Source organism: Podarcis liolepis (assembly GCF_965112155.1).
Source record: "Podarcis liolepis genome assembly, chromosome: 6".
NCBI classification, from domain to species: domain Eukaryota; kingdom Metazoa; phylum Chordata; class Lepidosauria; order Squamata; family Lacertidae; genus Podarcis; species Podarcis liolepis.
Window position 1 is genome coordinate 73325493 of NC_139559.1, and position 21645 is coordinate 73347137.

Here is a 21645-nt window from a genome sequence, read left to right on the forward strand (position 1 = left end):
GTTCTCTAGAATACTATTTCCTGAAGTCTAAGTTTTATTTAGCACATTTATGCCCTTTTTTTCAAGGAAGTCAGCACTCTTAAATCAAACTCAGTAGAACAAAATGATCAAGTTACTAAAAGCGGAACAAAAAAATTGCAAAGCAGATATTAATGTACCTGGGCATCTTTCAGCCGTACATGTATTATTATTATTATTATTATTATTATTATTATTATTATTATTATTATTATTTAAAAAGGAGTGGGGGAGAGATCACTACAGGAACTTAAAAACCATACATGCCCCCAAAAGCCTTCTAAACAGAAATGTTTAGCCAACCAGTAGAAGGTAATTTATGATGAGCAAGAAGATGATCCTCCCTTGAAAGAAATTGCAGAGCCTGGGCGCAGTGACTGAAAAAGGTCCTTTCCTGCTCCCAACTAAGCACACTTCTGGGGAAACATAGGAAAACCTCTGGTCATAACCACCTTGCCCAGCAGTAGTATCACTACTGGAGGGAAGAATGAGAAAAACAACCATGTTGGAAACACAGTGGTACCTCGGGTTACATAGGCTTCAGGTTACAGACTCCGCTAACCCAGAACTAGTAACTCGGGTTCAGAACTTTGCTTCAGGATGAGAACAGAAATTGCGCAGTGGCGGCGCAGCAGCAGCAGCAGGAGGCCCTATTAGCTAAAGTGGTGCTTCAGGTTAAGAACAGATTCAGGTTAAGAACGGACCTCCGGAACGAATGAAGTACTTAACCAGAGGTACCACTGTACATGAGTGCCCCAGTGGAGCCAACCTGGCAGACCAGAGCTTGCCACTGTTAGCGGCAGTGATTCCGCTGCCAGGAAGCCATAGCTGTGGCTCCACCTCTCCAGGCAGGCTGCTCCAGCATCTGACGAAGATCTAAATACATGGGCAGGCTTGTATGGGAGTAGAAGGTCCTCTGGAAACGCTGGCCCCAAACCATGGGCAGCTTTTAAGACGCTTCATCAGCACTTGATCAGGAACAAAACTGGGAGCCAGGGCGGCTGCTTCAATAATGGAGTTATATGCTCCCTGCTAACAGCTGCCACAGTCTAGACCATTTATATAGTTTTGGTGCTCTTTTCATAAGCAGCCCTATGTATATTGTATACAAACCCAAGTGTGATGTAACTAAGGCGCATGTCACCATGACCAGATCAGGAAAGCAAGTCCCTACATATGCTCCCACTATTCAGCCTCGTCCCAAGGTGGCCCTTTGCATAGACGGCCTGAATTATTTATCCACGAGTAATTACTTAGTGTTTACAATTTCATTTTTACAAGCCGAATCGTTTAAAAGCAGGGCATTTGATCTGCAGCTGAATGTCGATCTTCATTAAGTCCATCTTGAGTTAGTTCAAGAGAAGCGCGATTTGAAGGCGAGATAGCGCCTCTATCAGAATCTGTTACCGTTTGCATTAGGTTGTTAGGACAGAAATATCAGATGGGTTGGAGCATAAGGTGCATGAAGATAGCAAGAATGAGCCTCAAGCTCTGATGCTGGAGAAGAAGAAAGTGCAATCTATCTTTCTTTCTTGCGAAAAACTTCCTATCTGAATAAGCCAAGCAAGTGTTTTTGGTGTGGTTGAAAGTCAATGACACATGATGAGGACTGTTTACATGTTATTTAGCTAAAAAGCATTCCCTTCTTATCACAGACCCTACCTGAGCAGTTTTGGGCCCCAGCTTATCTCATCTCCCCTTATGTGACAGCTGCCAGAGAGGAAAAGAAGGCAAAGGCATCAAGGGGCCATAAATTGGGGATTCTTTGGGGCTGATTATATGAAATTGTGTTGTGCATATAGGGGTTGGGGTGAGAGCATATGAACCACCAGCAAGAATATTTTTTCTACAGCCGGGAACTATTTTTAAATCACTATTATTGCTTGCACAGGCTAAAGGAGGAAGACTAGACAAGGTCTATTGCATGCAGTTACTCTTCTCACAAGAAATGATAACAAGTGTGTGAAATATTAGTAAATATAGACTTACTTTTATAAATATCAATACTGATATGTAAATAATATTTACATTTAATTGCAGGGGGGAAATACTGCACGCAGTTCACGCAATACTGAATCCTAATTTAGGACATCACAGAATCCAACAATTTTTGAACTGGAAAAATATAGGAGGGGCTGTTTCAGAATAGAAAAGTTTTCAGAACAAGGTTTCGGACGGAGCCTCAACTACTTCACCATCTGAAACTGGAGGTTCAATTAATTCTGCAAAAACGCACGATAGCAAACAATTTGCTTTTGGCTCTCCCTTGGAAGAGTTGCTCAGCATTATAAATCAGGTATTACTGCCATGAGATTTACAATGCAGAAACTGCATGTTGTTGTATGGGAAAATGTTATCAGGAGACGGAAAGGGTCAGAATCTGCATATCGTGGAACTACAGCAGACACAGAAAACTGTACGAGCACAAACGTATTTTTTTTACACAGTTCCAAAGTTCTTCTTCAACTCTACAACTAGAAGCCACTATTCCTTGCTTCTGGCTCCCAAAGTATTTTGTGGTCTGTTAAGTTTGTGTGAGAAAGGCTATCAGTTCTAATCTTACGCACCACTCTTGTAATCTACACTGCACATTTGTTCCTTGCAACATCCAACAGGAAGCCAAGACAACTGTTTAGGAATACAGAGCATATAAAGAAGCAACAGGAACTCCCCACTCCCCACCCCGCCGGGCAGTTTAGGCAGTTTATAAATCAATCAGTATGAACTGGGAACTAATGCAAGTGAGAGAATATACTCTAACACAGTCAACAGTTTATTTTAGTCCAGACTGGATGAGGCTGTCTAGATATTTGTTCCGCTGACCCCTTCAAGACCCAATTTGAACTGATGATGGGTCCAATGCACCTTCCTTTCTACGCATGGAACAAAAGTGGCAATGAAGCCAATATGCCTGACCTTTATGTCAAGCAGGAAGCCCAAAAAGCAAGTGCTCCTTTTGTGTATCCCTCCCTTCTTCAGCTTTCTCATAAACAACAACCATTTCAAAGCAGTTGTGGCCTTGCCTTCGTAGAACATAATAGTGGCCAAGAACAGTTCTGCATCAAGTGGAAAGCCGTCTTAAGTAGGGTTGCCATATTTCAAAAAGTGAAAATCCAGAAACAAAAGTTGTTGAGCTGTTGGGGTGTTTTTTTGTTTTGCAAAATCTTTAAAAAATGAAGTTTCTGAGCTACTTTTTAAATGAAATCTGCCAAAAATCCACACTTCCGACATGGGTTACGCCTGGATTTTCCAGGATATTTCAGAGATTTTCGCCCGTACACTGTTTCTGAAGGCCAAATTCCGGATGTGTGACAACCCTAAGAGTAGATGGAAATCAATCTTTTGGGCAAATGGGCCACATGTTTAGTCCAAAACATGAGATAATGGCACTCTAGTCTGCACTACACAGGACAGAAAGCCCTCACACACAGTCATCTTATTATTTTGCATCTAATGAATATCATTTTGGAAAGGCAAGCGAAAGGGCAGGCCTTATTAATCCATGTTCAAGCCCAAAGACCTTCCCAATTTTTCACAGACACCACCTACTCTACTGGCACCACTGGTATCATTTCGCCACCAATTATTTAACAGAGGCTATTTCATGATCTGGGGCATTCACATGGTGCCTTATTTTGCTAACTTTTAGGTGCAAAATTGATATTCACTTGGTCTTCCTAAGAACTTCCATTTAGGTCAGCTCCATCCAAACACATAATTACTTTTAAAGGTTTATCTATTGTATCCTTTGCTTTTAATGATGATACTTTTATATATATTTATTTTTATTGTTTTGTGGATTTTAGCCGTGCTTTATCTATAACTTTATTTAACAACCACTTAGGACTTTTTGGGTCAGCAGTTTATAAATAAATAAATGCTCTACCTGCTGTATACTGCTGGTTTTTAAACATTGTTGTAACTCTTGTATACAAACATTTCAATTTCTTCTTTTGTTGTTTTTTTTAAATTTGTTAAGTGCCTTGGGAAAATTTTAATGGAAGGCTGGATAAAATGTTTTAAATGAACTCCCACCCCAACCAAATTTTGCTTATAGTGAAGAATTTGGTGAAGGCCTGTCCAAAAGTGAAGGGATGAAGAACAGAAGAGAGAAGTGGCTTCAAAAATTGGGTTGGGAAGGTGAAAAGTTAGGTTAGTAGTTGTATGGAGTGGGAGGGGAAGCTCGGGGTGTGTGTGTGTTAATGTGACTTGTTAAGCGGAGCACCTCATAATAATATAAATACACATTAGGGCAGATCTTCAACAGGTAAAACTTTGATGTATCCTATTTATAGCAGCTTAAAATATAAACAGGACCAGTTTTTTTTGGTTTTGGTTTTTTTTCAAGATCAGGAGTACCATACATTGATTTGTCTTTCAAACTTGAAAATTGCAGGCATGCACACTAAAGTAACTTCTATTTCTTTCCCATGTTTTGCTTAGTCATCTGTGAATGTCTCCCTCATTCAGTTGGCCAAAAGGTTGTGGTCGCATTGTGTATGCCACAACTTTCAAAGGAAGATTAGCTTACAAGGTTAACCATAGCATGCCTATGAATGTTTAGAGAAGCAAAATGAGAGGGACCATTAATCGTTTGGAGGGCAATTTTTTATTATTATTTGCATTTATTGAGTATAGAGTTGTGTAAGATACACACTACAAGTCAGAGTGCGATTCTGAGGAAATTCCTGCTTCGATATTTTTTTAAAAATATATTAAATTAAATTACATCCCTTTGAAGTTGTGACATTTCGTTGTCTCAGGGGAACAATGCCATGTTTGGGATGGAATGCTGAGTAAAACTCATAACTGCCCTCATCCATCTGCCTAGGATGTCTTCTCTAGCTCTCCCTCTGGGTTTCAAGACTTCAAAAGACGATCTATAAATTTTATACCTCTTTACAAAAGTCAGGTCTGAAATTCTTGGAATCCCAAAACTGCATTAAGATTCAGTATAAGGTGTTTATTTAATGCAGAAAAATGTGTGTTGTCATCCTGAAGTGCTGAACAACTCCAAAAGAGAAAATAAAAGTGAAGTGTAAACATTAGCAGGTCCTAATTTTCCACAGAGTATCACAGAAGCAGAGTATTAATTTGACGAAAAAGCTGCGTTCCTAGGCTTGTTTATCTGGGAATAAACCACACTGTACAATGGGACACAGCCACTATTCCTTCCATCCCTTCAACGGTTTTCATGTCTCAAATCTTTTCTTACAGTTTCTTATTTACACTGCATCCACATCACAAGATTTACATTAATCCTGCTACAGTTTTTAAATTCTTACAATTACTCCGTATATATTCAACAAATTTACTCCAATCCTTTTTGAACTTTGCTTCTTTTTGGTTCCAAATCTTATAGGTCAATTTCTCCAATTCTATGTATTCAAACATTTTTATCTGCCACTCCATTAAAGTTGGGATTTCTTGGGATTTCCATTTCTGAGCCACTAAGATTCTAGCGGCGGTCGTTGCATACATGAATAATTTGTAATTTTCCTTTTTTAATTCATCCCCTGTTATCCCTAGCAAAACTGCTTCTGGTTTCTTTGGGAAAGTGTATTTAAATAGTTTTTTCATTTCGTTATATATCATGTCCCAATATTTTTTCCTTTTTTCACATGTCCACCACGTGAAAAAATTCACTGCAAACACTTGCTTGAACTCGCACATAAAATAAGCTCTTAACCTGCAACTCCCAGTATTAGAACGGGCGTCTGGGATATGGATCCCATTCACAGCAGGGCAGGGCAGTTAGACTGCATCCTTACATGGATGCAAATTCATTTCAGATGCATATCTGAATCTTTACTGTATGTCCACAGTTCTGATTCCACCAGCAAGTGATATGCACCTGTAGGCTGTTTGTATGCACAGATGTCCTTAGCTGGATTGGAGTATAAATGTTTAATGCAAGATGGTTGGATATTGATTTCTCAAGTGAGTTTAACGATTGTTAAAGGTGCTGTTGATAAAAAGGCAAAGCAGGAATTCTGCTATAATCTCAAGTGAGATGGGCCGTACAGAAGTCCCAGGCACCTCTGAATGATTGCTGATTTGTACGATTATTCATACACATCAGCGACAAAGCTGCATCTCCCAGCTGCTTCTCTTGAAATCTACTATGTACATGTTTTGGGCAACGTGTACTGCTGCTACATTTTAGAACAGTGATATTTTCGCACAAAATATATCATTTGTACAAGTATATCACGTTTCTTGATGGCAGAAAGGAAAGAATACAGATAGATGAACATTCACGTTAAGAGTGGAAATGCATAAAAAAATTAGGACTGAAATAGTAAAGTCATTTAAAAACTAAAAGCTGTTTTATTTTCAATGCAAGAACTTATGGAAATTTATTTCACATACAGGCAACTGCCTCTTAAGATGAAAAATCTAAATAAATCAAATGTTACTGGACTATTACACCTCTAACGCACATAATTCTTACAATTCATAATTCTTAATTCAGTTGGGTTAGATGTTCCAAAACATTGTCAGATTATGGGTGTTATTAAGTCATGAGGAATCATTAAATGAAGAATGTTAAAAACACTGAAACAGTAATTACCTACGATCAGCAAAAACGCCCCACATAAACCAAGTGGTTCAAGATAACTAAAAGAAACAAAAAAAGTGAGCAAAAATTATAATCTTTGGCTTACCTCATGATTGAGCTCTGCTATCTGATCTTTCAGTTCTCGGATATACTGACTTGAGTCGGAATTATTAAGCTGTCCTTGAAATTTCCCTTCTTCTTTCTGTTCCAGAAAAGATGTAAAAAAAAAAAAAAAAGGTTGATCAGGTAATACTATATTCCCTTTTATACTATTTCAGAAAGGTGGATTCAGAAGATAACATCATACTTAGAATACACCACTGAAATCAATGAATTAAGTTATAGATTTCCACAGATCTTCTCCAAGTATGACTTACTGGATACCACCCAGAGCTTTCCAGGTTTATATAATGTACTGTATTACCTTTGTTTTCTTTATTATTAAAAAAACAAACCCATGCTTATAACTAGATTAAAAAAACAGAATTTAAACAGAATACGAACATGCATTCTATTTCAGAAATAATAATACTACCCTTCACCCGCAGAACTCAGGGCAGTTCACCAAAAAAAAACTAAATAAAAGCACAAAATACATGATAAAAACAGGAACAAAAAAACAAACCAACTAATATCCCCAGCCTCCTCCCATAAACACATTTAAAAGGAGTAGAAAGTAAAATTAAAGTAAAAAGGTAGCGGTTGGGAGAAAGAATCTATTTCAAAACCTTTTAACAATAGAATAGTAATCAATTATTCTTATCAAACCTGACTTCAACACAACAGCGAAAAAACACAATGTATTTTAATTAGCCCCAAATCTGTGGGATCAGCATCATATAACCAACATTCTTTATTTAATGCCATATAAACCTTAAAACTTTTCCGATTTGTTTTCATATTTTGGAAGTAATTTATACTTTCCTGAAATATAGCTGGGTTACATTATTAGTGTTCATAGAATCAGAGTTGAATGGGACCCCAAGGGTCATCTAGTCCAACCCCCTGCATTGCAGGAATCTCAGCTAAAGCATCCATGACAGATGGCCACCCATCTTCTGCTTAAAAACCTCCAAGGAAGGAGACCCCACCACCTCTTGTTAGAGTCTGTTCCACTGCTGAACAGCTCTTACTGTCAGAAAGTTTTTCCGAATGTTCAGTCGGAAGCTCCTTTCTTTCAGCTTGAAGCCTAAACATACCCAGTTCCTTCAAGCACTCCCCATAAGGCTTAGTTTCCAGACCCTTGGTCATCTTGGTTGCCCTCCTCTGCACACGTTCCAGCTTGTCAACATCCTTCTTAAATTGTGGTGGTCAGAACTGGACAGAGTATTCCAGGTGTGATCTGGCCACTGCAGAATAGAGTGGAATATCAACTACCTTTCACTCAGAGTAGATCCATTGAAATCAATGGCCACAACTCCGATAAGCAATAGGTTTTGAAACCAAGCACGCTGATCCCTCAGGATAAGTCTGGTTTGTTAATCAAAATGTGATTTTTAGAAAGTGCACAAATACTTAATTGTATGCTTCTGTTTTTGGTAGCCACAGAAGCCACAGAAAGGAGAGATTCTATATAGGTTTAGCGGGGGGGGGGGGACACCCTGCTTGCCAAAGACTTGGCCATGAGAGATGGGGAATTCTGACTTCTTCTGAAAGCTTGGTGGCACATGAATCATGCTCACCTTTGGGGAAAATAGACATACTCTTATTTCATATCTAACTAATCGGATTATCCATAGTTAAGTGGGGGGAAATGGATTGTGGAAGTTAAGCTATCTTGCAGCCTTTTCTCAGTTTGGTCTGCTTTATGAACTTTTGCTATTACACGGTAATGACATTTTACACTGAAGACATAAATTAAGTTTATTCATTAGGGCAGTTGTGGGGGATGCATGGCCTTTTGGTGACAGGGATGATTCATTTTAGGTTTTCAGAAAACGCATCACACTGCTGAAGAGTACAACAAGAGTTTCCTGTAATTGCAAAAATAGAAATTCTCTCTTTAGAACTCTGCAAGTCCTGGATATTAAAGAAAGGTGCTATAAGTTATAAAGACAGGCTTCTTCCCATGAAAGGTAAGAGTTTACTGTTGGGAAGGTGCCTTTAGTTTTTCCTTAAAAGTGAATGCTGGAGGCCACAGATAAATTTGTTCTGCAGAACATGCTAAACCTGAACACTGACAAACAGAAGCAACAGCAGATTTCTTGTGTGAAGTTTAACTTTTTGTACTTTAAAAAGCATGAAAAAACATATTAACAGATTATACACACACACACACACACACACACACACACACACACTTTTGACTAATTTATACATGTAAAAGAAGAAGATTGAGATCCTGGTATCAGTGTAAATGCTCTCAATTAAATCCTCTTAATTTGGGGTTCAAAAAAATAGGGTCTTGTCTTATACTTGGGGGTGTCTTATACATGGAAAAATATGGTAGTTAGAACAAGAACGTATTCAAATTACCGTAGATCAGTGTTTCCCAAACTTGGGTCTCCAGTTGTTGTTAGACTACAACTCCCATCATCCCTAGCTAGCAGGACCAGCAGTCAGGGATGATGGGAATTGTAGTCCAAAAACAGCTGGAGACCCAAGTTTGGAAAATACTGCCAGAGATGGACATGTTAGTTGTATCCACATAAAGGATAAATTAAACCCTCACCTCTGTTTTGCTTGGGATTTCTTTTTTGAGGGGGGGGGGGAGAACCCAACACTTTTAGCTAATCCCCCCGACAACCTCTCCAAACTGTGATTTAAATTAGGGACTTGATTGTAATTTCAGTAGTAATGTGGGTGTAGCAATACTAGGGGCACTTTAGATGTTTAATGCCAACGTGTCTTACACTTACACCTAAACTCTTCACAGAAAGCTGTATGCTTTAAGGTAATTGCTATGACCCAGCTCTGACCCCGAAAGTGGAACTCCTAGATTCTCAAATGAGTAAAACTACTTTGAAGAAGAAATGCATCTAATACAATTATTTTTCCATTGCATCTTTCGTATGCCTCCCGACCAAGAAGTTAGCTAGCAGTTTGTGTTTTCAATTGCAATCTTTTTATCGTGTGTGCATATATGTTTGTTGTACACAGCTTTGCCTTTAAAAAAAGTAGTATATAAGTTTTTTTTTATTATTATAAACAAGTGAATAAATCTGGAACAGTTTTAAGAAAGAGCTATGAACTATAGGCTTCTGAGCAACAGGCACACTGCACATAAAATACAGTGGTACCTCAGGTTACATACGCTTCAGGTTACAGACTCTGCTAATGCAGAAATAGTGCTTCAGGTTAAGAACTTTGCTTCAGGATGAGAACAGAAATTGTGCTCCGGTGGTGCGGCGGCAACAGGAGGCTCCATAAGCTAAAGTGGTGCTTCAGGTTAAGAACAGTTTCAGGTTAAGAACAGACCTCCGGAACGAATTAAGTACTTAACCCGAGGTACCACTGTACTTTGCTGCAATTTTATAAGACTTGAAGTAGTGTATCACTGAAGGGATTTGAGTTCCTTATGCTTAGGTAGAAGCGGCAATTAGATTTTGGCAGGGTAGGAAGTGGCCGCCAGGATTTTGGTTTCAGAATCTTCACAGAAGTTTGACTTAAAAGGAAAGCTCTGTGGCTTCCTCAGAGAAATTGTTTTGAGGCAAGTCAATGCTATACTCTCAACATTATAATAATTATTATTAATAATCAAATTAAGTGCTGTGTTTTAAGACACAGTTTAGCAATGTCTTCTCAGTCAGCAAGTGTAATAAAGGACCCCTGGACGGCTAAGTCCAGTCAAAGGTGACTATGGGGTTGCGGCGCTCATCTCATTTTCAGGCTGAGGGAGCTGGCGTGTGTCCACAGACAGCTTTCTGGGTCATGTGGCCAGCATGACTAAACCGCTTCTGGCACAATGGAACACCGTGACGGAAGCCAGAGTGCACGGAAACGCCATTTACTTTCCCGCCACAGCGGTACCCATTTCTCTTCTTGCACTGGCATGCTTTTGAACTGCTAGGTTGGCAGGAGCTGGGACAGAGCAATTGGAGCTCAGTCCGACGCGGGGATTCAAACCGCTGACCTTCTGATCGGCAAGCCCAAGAGGCTCAGTGGTTTAGACTACGCCACCCATGTCCCAAGTGTATGTCTCAACAGGCCCTGCCCACTTCATGTACATCGTCATGCTTAGACTGGATAGCAAGTCTTCCCACCCCAGCAGCTAAAGAACTACAGTGGTACCTCGGGTTAAGAACTTAATTCGTTCCGGAGGTCCATTCTTAACCTGAAACTGTTCTTAGCCTGAGGTACCACTTTAGCTAATGGGGCCTCTTGCTGCCACCGTGCGGTTTCTGTTCTCATCCTGAAGCAAAGTTCTTAACCCAAGGTACTATTTCTGGGTTAGCGGAGTCTGTAACCTGAAGCATCTGTAACCTGAAGCGTCTGTAAGCCGAGGTACCACTGTACATCAGTTGTGTATGTACAGCCCCAATGCTATGTTTAACGTACTCTGAAGACTTGAACATACCTATATGCAAGTCCATTCACTTCTGCCTACTTTTGACTACTGAGCCATCAGTCAAGTGTCTTAATTGAGACCACTGAAAAGCACTTCTCTGTGGCAGTATTCCAAGTGGTCGGTGAATCAGTGTGGCATAGCATGGTTAGAACATAACATTAGGACCTGGGATGCCAAGGTATAAATCCCCACTTAAGCTGGCTAGGTGACTTTGGGAGAGTCACCCTCTTCTCTCAGCTTAATGTACCTGGCAGGGTAGTTACCAGGATAAAACGGAGAAGGAAAACCATGTGCATTTTGGAAGAAACAAAGTAAATAAAAATAAAATATATTATACTTTTTATTTTTAATAAAGCAGAATTCAAGTTGTAGGGTAGGAGTGAACAATGATTACGAGGTTCCTTTGGGCAGGGTATCAATTTAATAATAAATAAATAATATCAGCATAAAAAGGTAAAGGGACCCCTGACCATTAAGTCCAGTCATGGACAACTCTAGGGTTGCGGCGCTCATCTCGCTTTACTGGCCGAGGGAGCCGGCGTACAGCTTCTGGGTCATGTGGCCAGCATGATTAAGCCGCTTCTGGCGAACCAGAGCAGCACACGGAAACACCGTTTACGTTCCCACTGGAGGGGTACCTATTTATCTACTTGCACTTTGATGTGCTTTTGAACTGCTAGGTGGGCAGGAGCAGGAACCAAGCAACGGTAGCTAACCCTGTCGCGGGGATTCGAACTGCTGACCTTCTGATCGGCAAGCCCTAGGCTCTGTGGTTTAACCCACAGCGCCACCCGCGTCCCTCAATATCAGCATAACTGATAGTTAATGCAAGTGAGGCATCTGAAGGGGAGCTCACACATAAGGGCAATGGAACCCTGACGCCAATTCCGTAAACGAGTGTAAAGGGCAGGCAGAATTATGTCTACACTGAGAGGAAACGTTAAAGAGTTACCCAATGTGTGTCAAACTGAAGGGGAAAAGAGTGAAAACACAAAGTGGTAGGAAGTTAAAAAACAAAACAAAGAGAACGGTTTACACTCTTACTTGGATTTCTAGTTCTGCAATATGTTGCTGGAGTTCTGCCACAGCTGCTATGCTATCTGCCTCTCGGAGCCTTACAGCCATGACTTCTTCTTTATTCTAGGAATAACAGGGGTGAGGAGGGAATAGAAAAAGTTCAGGAAAAAAAGTGATTCCAAATAAGTTACGGGTAGCAAGCTGACTCACATTTCAAGAAAAACTGATTTGAGCCAGAAGTATCCTTTTGCTCTAAATTCATTCAACAAGCTACTTCAAGAGACTGACTGACCACACTATCAAAATAAATACAACAATATTAATGACTTATTGCTGTTGCGGACTCTCCTCCCCCAAGATCCTCCCCCCCTTTAAAACAATTCTACCTGTGAGGTTTTAGTAAGCAAGGATAGTCGGCCTGTGAATACAAGGATATATAAAACATTTTTGAATGATGCCGCTCTATTGCCAAGGAGAATGTGCAACTGAAGGCAGCCTCTACAGTTACATTTGCCATTGCAGATCTCTTTCCAGCATTCGAAACATAAGAAAATTTAATGCATGCAGAAGATACACCCTGCTCTGCACTTCTGCAGTCTGAAGTAGTAAAAGGCGGTCTGTCCCCTACGTGTTACATTTCTGCTTTTCCCATTTGTGTGAGGGTATGTGCACAAGAAGCACAATAAAAAGGGACAAATAATTAAAAACAGGAAATGAACTGTACAATGCAGAATCTCATCCTGTCTTCAGAGGCACATCCTCAACATAAACAGGCATCCAATTAGCATTTGCTTAGCCCTCAAGGTCTATTATAAAACTGTACATTAGACCCAGTCTTTGCAGATGAATATACACAGTCCTGGGAAGTCCCCTTACAAACGGTGCATGATTAAAATGTAAGGCGATGACTAGTTTTAGGATGATAAATGGTGCCAGAAATACCAAATGTCCTTAGATTTTTGCCTATGGCACCTCTGCTGACAATGGATTCTGTAATCCATCAAAACCCTGAAATTGAACTGAACAACTTGCATTTTACAAATATGAGGCAAACACCCTGAGCACAGAAATACACAACTCTCTTAATCATAAAGTGAAAGGGTTTTAAAAACCAAATGTGATGTCAGCTTTTTTAATACAATTCTGTAATATAAATCAAATATCCATCCTGGGAAAGCTTGCGGGTAGAATTTGCTAGTCCTCCAAGATATTTTGATTTTTAAAGTACACAGATAGTGTTCACTGCATTTTTGTTTTGGGTTACCTTGCATTCAATCTCTGCCTGCTTTCGCTTTGATTCCGTCAGCTGAGCCAGAAGTCCTTTGTTTTGAGCGGACAGATACTGGACCTTCCCTTGCAAACTGGAAATCTCTTGTTCCGCCCTCCGCAAATGGTTGCTATTTATCTGGTTCTGATGTTTAGGAGCGATAACAAGGGGGAGAAAGAGGGATTACGTTAGCCTTGACCTCAGTCTTCTTATACATTTGCAGTAGTAAATATGTGAAAGCTAGTGCAAACCTAAGGCTTGTAACTTCCACTAGCAAAGCAAGACAATGATCATTTACTTGCTTCTGCAACGGTTTGGTCAGTCCCAATCTATTAACTGTGAAAAACCTTTCTTTGGGGGGGTGATATAATTAATCAGTAACAGTGAATTAATTGAGGAAAAGGGTCAGAATTGATGGAAAGTTAATTCCAACAACAACAAGAAGAAAAGATAGACACCAAGGGGGGGAAACAGACTCACTCGCACAGAGGAAAAACCTCAAAAAACCCCCACAAAAAAACAGGATTCACTACAAAACAGAAACAACAATCACACAAATAAACCAGAAACAGTCAGAAGAGCACCAGTGGAAAGAAAGGTCTACTTCAAGGAAGGCAGAGGAAAAAACCCAACTGTTACTCTTAAGGGAGGAGCAACTTAGAAGTTTCTCTAAGCGTTGGTGTTTTTTCCCTGCTTTCAGGCAAGTGGAGGATAACAATCCCCATTCAGTGGTGTACTAGTACCCACTCAAGAACGAAAAGTTACACTTAGCAGTATTTTTGATGTACTTGTTTTGTGTGTGTGCTGCTTATATAAATGTGCTGCTTATTCAAAACAAGATACTTGTACTCAACATTAAGGGCTTACACACATCTCTCTTATGACACATATTGCACATGTGATCAGATAGAACAATTGCACCCCCTACAGGCTGAAAGTATTGTGGAAACCAGTGACTTTTTGCTGCATAACAGATAAAATAATATTAAATAGATGGGTTTTTAGTTTCGGTACTGATGTTTATTAACATGCTATACAGTTATTTTTACTGATGGAGGCTGCTCAATGGTTTTAACAGCTGCTTCTCGTTTTCTGCTACTTTAATTTGTTTTTTATGTATTGCCTTACGGTTATTCGCTACCTTTTATATGGAAGATAAGTCTTAGACAGCGCTTTTGTTGCCAGAGAGCAGCATATACTGGCAGGAGAAGTTGGATCAAAACAGTTTCATGCCAACAAAACATATTGCCTAAGAATCCACATATTTCCACCCAGTAATCAATTTTTTTAGATCAGTTTAGGTATGATATAAGTGTCAGTCTATCTAGGCTGACCTCACTATATTCTAAGTGACTTCAAAAGTGGCACCACATTTTCAAGATTGGACAAACTCAACACACTATTTATTACAGGTTAGAAAGTACAATAGTATCATTAAAGATTTCTCTTTTCTACTGGTCATTACCAGCATCCTTCAGACATTAGTAGCACTTCGAACTTATACACCGGATCTGAAGAAGATCTACTCAAAGTAAACCTATTGAAATTAATAGACCCAAGTTAGTCATGTCCATTAATTTCACTGAGTCTGCTCTCAATGGACAGAGCTCTATACTTCCCAGTTCCAAACCCAACATACTACATTTAGCTATGCAAGCGATTTTCATACTTTGCCCTTAGGGAATTATTTCCATGCAATACCTGACATTCAGTTTCCTCTGGGTGACGAGTGACCTTACCTGTGTTTCCATTTCCATCATCCTTTGCTTTACTTCTTTCAGCTCGGCTTGTGTTTCTGCTTCTCGGAGCCTGACGGTCATCAGTTCATCTTGCAATTCATTTACAGCGTTCTTTTTAGGGGGGTCTTTCCACCTCCCAGTAGTGCGAACTAGATGGCGCTAAAAACATTGCTATGTTTTAACAAAATCCCCAACTTGAATTAAAATAAAAAATAAATCTTCAACTGGCATAAGGGTGCAGGAGAATTCATTCAACTTGAGTAACCAAAAGCAGGAAAAATATGGAACACGGAGATTAAAAGCAGCAAATTTTCAGCAGCCGAGCACTAAACTGTACATATACTCATAAGGACAAAAAGGCACATCAATATCTTGAATGTTTTTGTTAATGATTTAAAAAATTCCCCAGCCGTTGAAATACTTACGGTCTCCTCATATTTTCTCACTCCTAAATAAGGTTTAAATTGCTTAAGACAGCATTATTTGAAATCCTTGGCAACTGATCACTAAAAGCTACTCTAAGATTATAACTTATAGTTGCTTGGGCATTACTCTCATTGAACTACTCAGTGGAAGTTAAAGGTAAAGGTAAAGGGACCCCTGACCATTAGGTCCAGTCATGATCGACTCTGGGGTTGCAGCGCTCATCTCGCCAGCATGCTCTGGCGAACCAGAGCAGCGCATGGAAATGCTGTTTACCTTCCCACCGGAGCGGTACCTATTTATCTACTTGCACTTTGATGTGCTTTCAAACTGCTAGGTTGGCAGGAGCTGGGACCAAACAACGGGAGCTCACCCCATCGCGGGGACTCGAACCGCCAACCTTCCAACTGGCAAGCCCTAGGCTCAGTGGTTTAGACCACAGCGCCACCCTCGTCCCTCCAGTGGCAGTTACTTCTGAGTAAATAAGCTTCAAGACATTCTGCTAACACAGAAAACTGCATATTTCGCAGAAAGTTTATAGCTATCTCAGCTGCAGAGGTAAATGTAAAAACTTGCATTTGCTAAACAGGGGATCAAAATGAATGGCTCTCTGCAACTAGAACTCATTCACTTGCTGTCTCTTCTCATGATCCCCAGCCTCTTCAAACATCCCTCTTGTACACTAGCTCTCTGCAAGTCCAGTTTACACAATGCATTGTTGAATCAACTTTAGCCCTAGGTCTTAGGGATAGGTCTATAGCCTTACCTGCCAGTGTTCCTCCAAATCTTTAACTTGTTGTCTAAGTTCTTTTAGACCCATCAGAGCTTCTGCTTCTCTTAGTTTCACTGCAATCAATTCTTCTTGAAGTCTAGCAATATTGTTCTCATCAGGGAAAGAGCTGTTCCTCTGCAAACAAAGCAAGCTCTTAAGAAACCGAGAGTATAAGGCAGGCTATTTGCGTTAAACGATACGTGACGTAAGTGAAAGAAACGCAAGGGTCATCTAGCTCAAACCTCTTGCAACTGCGTAATACGTTTGAGGTGGCATTTCAGAAATACAAAGCACAGAAAGAACCCCCCAAACTTGAAGGACATTAAAATCTTCAGAAATGAAAATGCGTTGGCTCAATGGGCTTAAAGTTTCGGTGAAACAAAACTCTCTATCTTGAGCAGGATCATTATATAAGGAAAGGGGACCTGCTAGCCTATTAGTTAGTTAGTTCATAAAATTTATACACTGCTTGATTGTAAAAAAATAAAAGTAAAAACTCAAAGCAGTTTACAAAAAGACAAAACAATAAAAATCAGGGGGGGTGGGGAATACAAACCTACTCTAAGACATACAAAATTTAAAACATTAAAATGGGTTAAAGTTATCTCAACTTTCTAAGCATCTAGGTAAGGTAAAGGGTAAAGGGACCCCTGACCATTAGGTCCAGTCGTGGCCGACTCTGGGGTTGCGGCGCTCATCTCGCTTTATTGGCCGAGGGAGCCGCCGTACAGCTTCCGAGTCATGTGGCAAACATGACTAAGCTGCTTCTGGCGAACCAGAGCAGCGCACGGAAACACCGTTTACCTTCCCGCCGGAGCCGTACCTATTTATCTACTTGCACTTTGACGTGCTAGGTTTGATGAACTGCTAGGTTGGCAGGAGCTGGGACCGAGCAACGGGAGCTTACCCTGTCATGGGGATTCGAGCCGCCGACCTTCTGATCGGCAAGTCCTAGGCTCTGTGGTTTAACCCACAGTGCCACCCACGTCCTATCTACCATCTAGGCAGGTTTGTCTAAACAATAACATTTTTCACATGCGCTGAAAAGAGTAAAGCGAAGACGCCTGCTTGATCTCAATAGGCAGGGAGTTCCGAAGTGCAGGTGCTGCCACACAAAACGACCCGAGTTCTTACAAATGCGGAACAGTTTTATGTGCCAATTCTGTCAAATGGGCTCATGTGGGGTAAGGCGATTTTGTTGCTACGGGCTTTAGATACTAATAGCAGGCCTTTGGTTGATCTGATTTACATCCTATGGCCTTTTAAAATGTTTTTTTATTTTTGGAGGGGGCTATTGGGTTGTTGTTTTTATTTTTATTAGGTATTTTGTGGTTTTATATCTTGATTTTATTCTGTGAACTGCCCTGAGACCCCCGGAGTATAGGACGGTATATAAATTCAATAAACAACACCACCACCTTGAACGTGGCCCGGTAGCAGCAAGCAAGAGTTCAATATGGATAAAACAGGCAGGCAGAACGATAGTCCATGCTAAAAGCAGCTTGCCTAAAGTTTAAAGAGAGAACCTCTCTAGGGAGAGTTCCTAAAAGTGGGACCTTCAATAGAAAAAGCCTCGTCTTGTGCCCCACACAACTGTGCTTCTGAGTAGGACACACACTCTCCCCATGCTAAATGTAGTTGTGCCAAAAGGGACCTACGTTTTACAGAATGTTATGTTAAATTCACTTAAAATCACTGGGCATAGCATTCTGGTTTGGACTTGCCTTTTCCATCTCAAGAACCTTATCTTGCATTTCCTTCAAGGCACAGTGGGACTCTGCTTCGCTCAGCCTTGCCTGCACCAACTCTTTCTCCAGCTGCAGGACGAAGTCTTCACTATAGCGGGAGCTGCACTTTTGCTATATGGAGGGAGTAAGTTCAGCATTAAAGGAGAGGAAGCAGTGGCCTTAAAAGTGCAAGCGGGCTCAGAAAGCAAGAGGATGCAATGGGGAGGGGTGCTGCTGCTGTGAACTATGAAGGTTTCCCCCCCCCCCCTCAGGCATTTTCATTCAGACTTACACACAGACAAAGTTTGTTCCCACTAGGGAGCAGACACTAAAAAACAGCAACAACCTGCTAACTTAGGAACCACTCCTATTTTACAGTGATTTTTATAACACCCCAAACCTGAAGTTTAAGTAGTGCAGCAGGTTGCTTTTTTTAAAGCTGTGGAAACACCTCCAGTTTTCTGAGGTTTTGTTTTGGTCATCCTGTGAGTCAGAACTTTTCAGCGTTTTGTGGCGCCACTGCAAGTTTGTCCCTGTTGACAAACTAGACCCAATCTTCAAGATACAACAGGGGCTATTTTAAGGATTAAATATTTTTACTTTGCCAGCTAGCCATTAAGTCATTGTGTTCTCCCAAGTACAGTTCATGTTGAGTCAGCCAGTCTGCTGTGGTGACTAATGTAAGGCTGCGCCTTGCAATTCCAGGCCATCTTTATTTGGCAAAGCCGCTAGAGCTATTCTCCTCAGAGCACAATGGAGCTTCACGGAGCACTTCCTGGAAACTACTCTTCATGGCAACAGATCTGCATTTGCGCCTCTGTTGCTGAGGATCTAGCTAAAAGGTTATTGTAATGGATCTCCCTCAAGCCTTTCACCAGCGATATCCCCATCGCCGCATTCAAGATGTCACCGTTTCCTGCAAGTCGCAGCCAATAAACCAGAAAGTTTAATGACAGAATCCCAAAGGGTTATGCATAGAACAATTTAATAGTATAATAGCACATTGTTTTTTACACTATAGGTTAGTGGAAAGATGTATGAAAAGCAAAGGCACTTAAGTCATGGGGGTAAGTATTTTCCTCCTGGTTTTCCCCGTACGGGAGGAGAGAAAGAATGTGTTTACATATGCAAAGCTTATTTTGGCAAACTTAAACTTACTGCTTAAACAAAAAACTACCATCTACAACTTAGCATATAGAATCGTGTTTCGTTGATTTATGTTTACAGACAAATTCTAAGGATGTTTGCTCAGAGGACCCTGCTTTCGGTTAGTGGCACATAGGCCCAGGTAAGTATAGACAGCAGCATCAAAAATATACTAACTTTGACACTGCAATTCTATACCTGCCTACTCGGAGTAAGGCCCATTTCCCCCCCAATGCTGGCTAGCACTGATGGGAGGACAACATTTGGAGGTTTCCCAATTCTGGTGCACAGGATTGCAGAGTGAGGTTTCTTTTGTACAAGCCAAAGGTACGGGGAGGTGAAGCAGACACGCTTCTAAGCAGCAGATTGTAAGAAAACAAAAGGTCCTGTCTGTTTTTCTCGTGAAAACAGCAACACTCTCCACGTGTAGAAATGCATATTAGAGCTGAGCGACCTGTGTTTCTACAATGTACCCAGGACTTACCATTCTCTAAAGCTGTGGGGAGTGCCTTACATTTGAAAACAAAAGTTCCTACGATTCATTTTGAGCGAATAAAGTCTCATATCAAAAAGCTTTTCACTCATTCCAAAAGAGAAAATATTTCATAGAGCTTCAGGGGTGGGGGCGGAGATCGCAGTGCCACCTAAGTAGATAACAATTCTTACCTTGAATCTCCATTTAAATGAAATTTCAGTGGCATACACTCCCAAGTGAAAGAAGGTCTGAGAGTCAGTTCATTGGAAACTAAGCTTAATGAGCCTGCTTTTAGAGAAGTGTGCGATAAAATGGGAAGGGTTCCAAAAATTGGGCTTTTTCAGAATCTCAGTGTTGTTGTGTTGCTGTTTTTAAAAAGCTGTGCTGGCCCCTCTTCTTGTTCTTTGTTTTATACCTCAATCCACACTATATGTAAGAATTGCTTTTTAACCTCCTTATTCTCCCAATCACTTTGAGACAGTGACTTATCCAAGGCCATCTGCATTTGATTCATAGATAAGTAAGGAGCACCAACCCCAATATTTCAAATACGAAGCAATTCGAAATTATTTCATGGTAACAATCATCCACCAAGAATGGGAAAAGAAACACAAAGCCTAGAAATTTGGTGAGTATAATAATCTCCCCTTAGATTCCCCAGGAATACAGCCTCTGTCTTTACACTTGTGCAGCAGTCTCCAACACAATAGTAACACAACACTATAGTAATCCAAATCAATTATTCAGACTAGCTATATTTCTATTCCTTCCCCTGTTCCCCATCAGATGTATTCATTTACATGTATATTTTAATACCTATGAAAATGTCGTTTTTAGTTCCACATTTCATTACAAGACCTATATTCAACACATAAATAAAATTTGGGATTATTCCATACATATCTATTGATTACGAGAAAGCTAAAGAACAAAGTAGGCAGTTTCTAGTTTTGGTTGGGTTCCAATAATATTACTTGTGAGAAACAAATTATGGGACAAAATTAAAATCTTCCAAGATCAATGATCTTTCACATAAAGTTTATTATTCAGGGCAGGCTAGAATTATGTTATCATAATTAATTCTTCCAGTAATGAAGTCACTAACTTGCATACACACACACACAAAATATTTTCTTAAACAACAGCCAGGCAAATTGAGAGCACATGTTTTACCCAAGGAAACAATCATACTGACATTATCTCAGTATTTTAAAGTATGAGATTGAAACCACAGGTATCTATTTAAAATAAATAAATAAAAATGTCAAATTATTGGTTGTACAGCATCATCTTAAGCACATTCACCTGTCAGTCACACAAAGTTCAATCGCCTTACTGCCTAAGTGGTCAAATTTAATTTCTCTTTTTTCCCACTAGGTGGTGCCCTAAAATTTTGAAAACTGTGCTAAGGATGATCAACCTAAAGGCCTGCCGTCAAGCTCAGGCTAAGGATAGAGGAGGAATCCACCTTTAAGCAGATTTAAGGTTTGGTTATTCCAACCCAGCCGAGCCCTGTTTTGCATTGAACTCTGTCCTCTGTTCAAGTTCCTTATGCATCACCAAGACTCTCAGTTCCCATCATCTCTATGGCTATATTGGTTGCTAGTGATACGAGTTGGGAGTCTAACAAGCTCTGGAGGGTTAGAAACCCCTTAATCTAATTATTTAAAACAGGCTAATTCGTTTTCGCTTAATTTTTATCCATGCAGATATCACAGAAAGCAATATATTTAAGAGGAACAGAACAGAGATCATGCCATGTCCAACAGAAATAACCAGAAGTGAATGAGAAAGATAAGAGATTAGGTTACTACCAGGTACCTTACCCCTTGTTGCTGTTGCTGGAGCTCCCTGATGGTATTTTCAGCTTGCTCCAGTTTAGTAATGGCCTCATTACTCTGCTGTTTGATGGTGGCCAGCTCCCGTTTTATGAGGTAGTTTTCCTCAGCCTCCAGGGCCCTTGTCACTTGTCCCTTAGGACATAATTTTCTT

General features: G+C 40.3%; 1 protein-coding gene across 5 annotated transcripts in view; it reads right to left on the reverse strand.

The window, feature by feature from the left end:
* The window catches only part of EVI5 (ecotropic viral integration site 5), a 73606-nt gene that overhangs the window by 10406 nt on the left and 41555 nt on the right, over positions 1–21645 (reverse strand). For 3 of the 5 annotated variants that reach the window (XM_083511055.1, XM_083511056.1, XM_083511057.1), the window contains 7 exons: positions 21480–21626; positions 18030–18164; positions 16300–16440; positions 15111–15269; positions 13369–13515; positions 12132–12227; positions 6687–6782 (listed from right to left, as the gene is read on the reverse strand). In XM_083511055.1, coding sequence (XP_083367181.1) covers positions 6687–6782; positions 12132–12227; positions 13369–13515; positions 15111–15269; positions 16300–16440; positions 18030–18164; positions 21480–21626 — 921 coding nt within the window. The remainder of the gene's footprint in view (positions 1–6686; positions 6783–12131; positions 12228–13368; positions 13516–15110; positions 15270–16299; positions 16441–18029; positions 18165–21479; positions 21627–21645) is intronic. The other 2 variants (XM_083511059.1, XM_083511058.1) reach the window with 1 other exon arrangement.